A 3,068-nucleotide genomic window follows, 5' to 3' on the forward strand; every position below is an offset into this window, starting at 1 on the left:
TGTGTCTTCACTGAGGAGAAGATTGAGTCTGGCCACACCAACATAAAGCCCAGATCAGTGGAGTGTTGCAGTGATGTTTGTCCTTCTGTAGGTCTCTACCATCTGCATATATGATCATGGAGCTCAACTAGAGTGACCATCAGGTTCTTGGTCATCAGTCTAGACAAGGCCCTTCTCCATCAGTTGCTCAGTTTGGCCAGCTCTAGGAAGAGTCTTGGTTGTTTCAAACGTCTTCCATTATGGATAATGAAGGCTACATGTTTCTGTGAACCTTCAACGAAGCAGAATTTTTTCTGAAATCTTCCCCAGATGTGTGGCTTGACGCAAACCTGTTTCTGAGCTCTACAGGCAGTTCTTTTGACCTCAGGGCTTGGTTTTTGCTCTGATTTGCATTTTCAGCTGTTAAACCTTTTATTAAGACGTGTGCCTTTCCAAATCATACCCATTCAATTGAATTTGCCACAACAAATCTACAAGCAATATGAATATGAACATCTACAAGCAATATGAATGCTCCTGAGCTAAATTTCAGCTGTGCCAGATAAGGGTTTGAATAGTTAAGCAATGGAATTATTTAAGTTTTTATTTTTTAATAAATTTGCAAAGATGTTAAAAACCTGTTTTTTTCTTTGCCATTATGGTTGTATGGAGTGTAGAATGATGTGGGGAAAAAAGTAATTTAAAGCAATTTAACATAAGGCAGCAACATAACAAAACGTGAAAAAAATATGATTATGAATACTTTCGCAAGGCACTGTATATATGTATATAAAAAACATTTATTTTGGATTCTATTAATTGCGATTAATCGTTGCCCAGCACTAATTTATTTTTAATATGAGTTTAGTGTTCTAATCCACCCCAACATTTTTTTTTTTTAATAAATTACAACAATAACAAAGGTCAAGCTAACTCAATGGTCACTGAACTGTATATCAGCACTGGTAACACATTTGTTTCCATTTTGCTTTCTCACCCAGATCTCCAGTTTGCCATTCTCTTTCTTACAGCGTGAAGCGAGGGTGTCGAGTTGAACAGTAGCCTCCGTCTTTAGCTCAGCCGTCTTGTCCTTGACCACCACATGCATTACTCGTCCTCTGTGGACGTGAGCGTCAAACGTGCTGCTCCAGGGGGGATACATGGTGGGCCGCTTCTGTTTGTACATCTGACCCTTTTCTGTAGATACACACACAAGTATAATACAAATACATCTCCAAATCAGTTCCACGCCGCTGACAGTTTGACTGGACTAAGCTTTAAAAGTATCAGCACAAGTAAATCACTTCATGTGTGTTACAGCATTCTAACTGGATTTACCGTATCTGAAACTAATACTAGTGAAAGGGCTCAATGCTCTTTCTGTTTGATAGTAATCTGACAGCCTTTACTGCAGGAAAACAAATATAGAGCCATGCAAATGAAACCATGCAATTTTGGTAGAATGTCAACATTTTCCCTTAGTTAAAGTCAACATGACATTTAAAATCAGGTCTGTTTTTTTTCTTAATGCATATTCCTGGTCTTATTGTGCACGAAGCATCAATGCACATTTGAAAAACACATTTGTTTTCATAATATTTCATCAAAATAACTCCTAAAACGATTTTCCTTTTTGCTGACATCATCAAGTCCTCTTATTTTTTAGCCCCTCTCCTCCAACCACCTGCCTACATTCAGTGTATAATGCCTACTTTTCTTAATCCAATAAATTCCCAATGGATAAAGTTAAGTTTAGGTCTACATTTATTTATTTATTTAAATATATTGTTTCACTTGTTGTTAAAACAGGTTGCGACATACAGTTTATCTGACTTATACTTAAAAGCAAATCAAGAAGAATCAAATTAATAACTATTTCTGCAAAAGTGCATTTGAACTTACTGTATGCATGGTTTTGACAACTGAGGATTTTTAATACATCATATATTTACATGCACGGATGTCCATTTATTTATTGGTTAAATTATTTTGTTTCACTTGTTGTTAAAACAGGTTGCAAACACTTTCATTTAGAGTAGAATTTGACATTAAATGCATAAAAAACTGGGCATTCAGCTTATCTGACTTGTACTTGACAGTGAAGATGATTCAGAAGCGTTTGAGACTGACTTGACACTTTATATTTTGACAGGTATGTGTGGTTGCGGTTGGTTCTAGAGAATGAAACCAAAGGGGTTGCTGGGAAAGCCTTGTGTCTTCAGTACTGCTCAATGGCCATGTTTGAGTAACATGCATGTGTGTACAACTGCTTATCATTTCATCTGATCTGATTTACACCCACATTTTACCAACTATGGACATCCGTGCAAGTAAATATATGGTGCATAAAAGTTCTCAAAAGATGAGTTTATATGCACTTTAGCATAGTTACTTTCTTATAAATTTGATTCTTATTAATTTATTTTGTTGATTATAAGTGGGCGATGTTCTAATTATTTGCAGTATAGAAGCAGTAAAACATTGCAGTGATCAATGCTCTTAAAGGAATAATTCAAACTATTTTTTTTTCACGTCTGTGACAGAAGTAGTAATGTTTGATTTATGAATTAATCATTGTTTTGAGTCTTTCAAATTAACTGGATGATCCAGTTCTTAAATTCTTAACTCAATGAATAAATTATTCAGTTGCAGTGACTTCGGAAGAATATAGTGCAAAAATCCTATGGAAATGTATGATAGTTTTAATTGTCTTTTACATTCTTTTAAAACTTAAAGGCAACTGTTCATATTCATTTTATTTGCTTGGAAAAGGATGTCCAGAACATTGTTTAACATATATATAATATACATTTACATTTAGTCATTTAGCAGACGCTTTTATCCAAAGCATAGAATAGAAAAAATAGAATAGAAAGATATAAATAATTTTAAAATGTTTTTTTATAAAAAAAGAAGATAAAGTAGAATTCAAATAGAATAGAAAGTGCTAGAGTTAGAGGGTCAAATAGAGGTGGAACAGATGTGTTTTTAGTCGTTTCTTGAAGATGGCTAAGGACTCAGCTGCTCGGATTGAGTTGGGCAGGTCATTCCACCAGGAGGGAACAGTTAATGAAAAAGTCAGTGAAAGT

The 3,068-nt window shown here is 34.7% G+C and overlaps 1 protein-coding gene across 1 annotated transcript in view; it reads right to left on the bottom strand.

Annotated features, from left to right (window-relative positions):
- Positions 1-3,068, bottom strand: part of prkcq (protein kinase C, theta) — a 31,519-nt gene that overhangs the window by 17,055 nt on the left and 11,396 nt on the right. Inside the window, exon 4 of the mRNA XM_016458496.1 lies at positions 977-1,176. Coding sequence (XP_016313982.1) covers positions 977-1,176 — 200 coding nt within the window. The remainder of the gene's footprint in view (positions 1-976; positions 1,177-3,068) is intronic.

Source organism: Sinocyclocheilus anshuiensis, unplaced genomic scaffold, assembly GCF_001515605.1.
Source record: "Sinocyclocheilus anshuiensis isolate Anshui unplaced genomic scaffold, SAMN03320099.WGS_v1.1 scaffold719, whole genome shotgun sequence".
NCBI lineage: Eukaryota > Metazoa > Chordata > Actinopteri > Cypriniformes > Cyprinidae > Sinocyclocheilus > Sinocyclocheilus anshuiensis.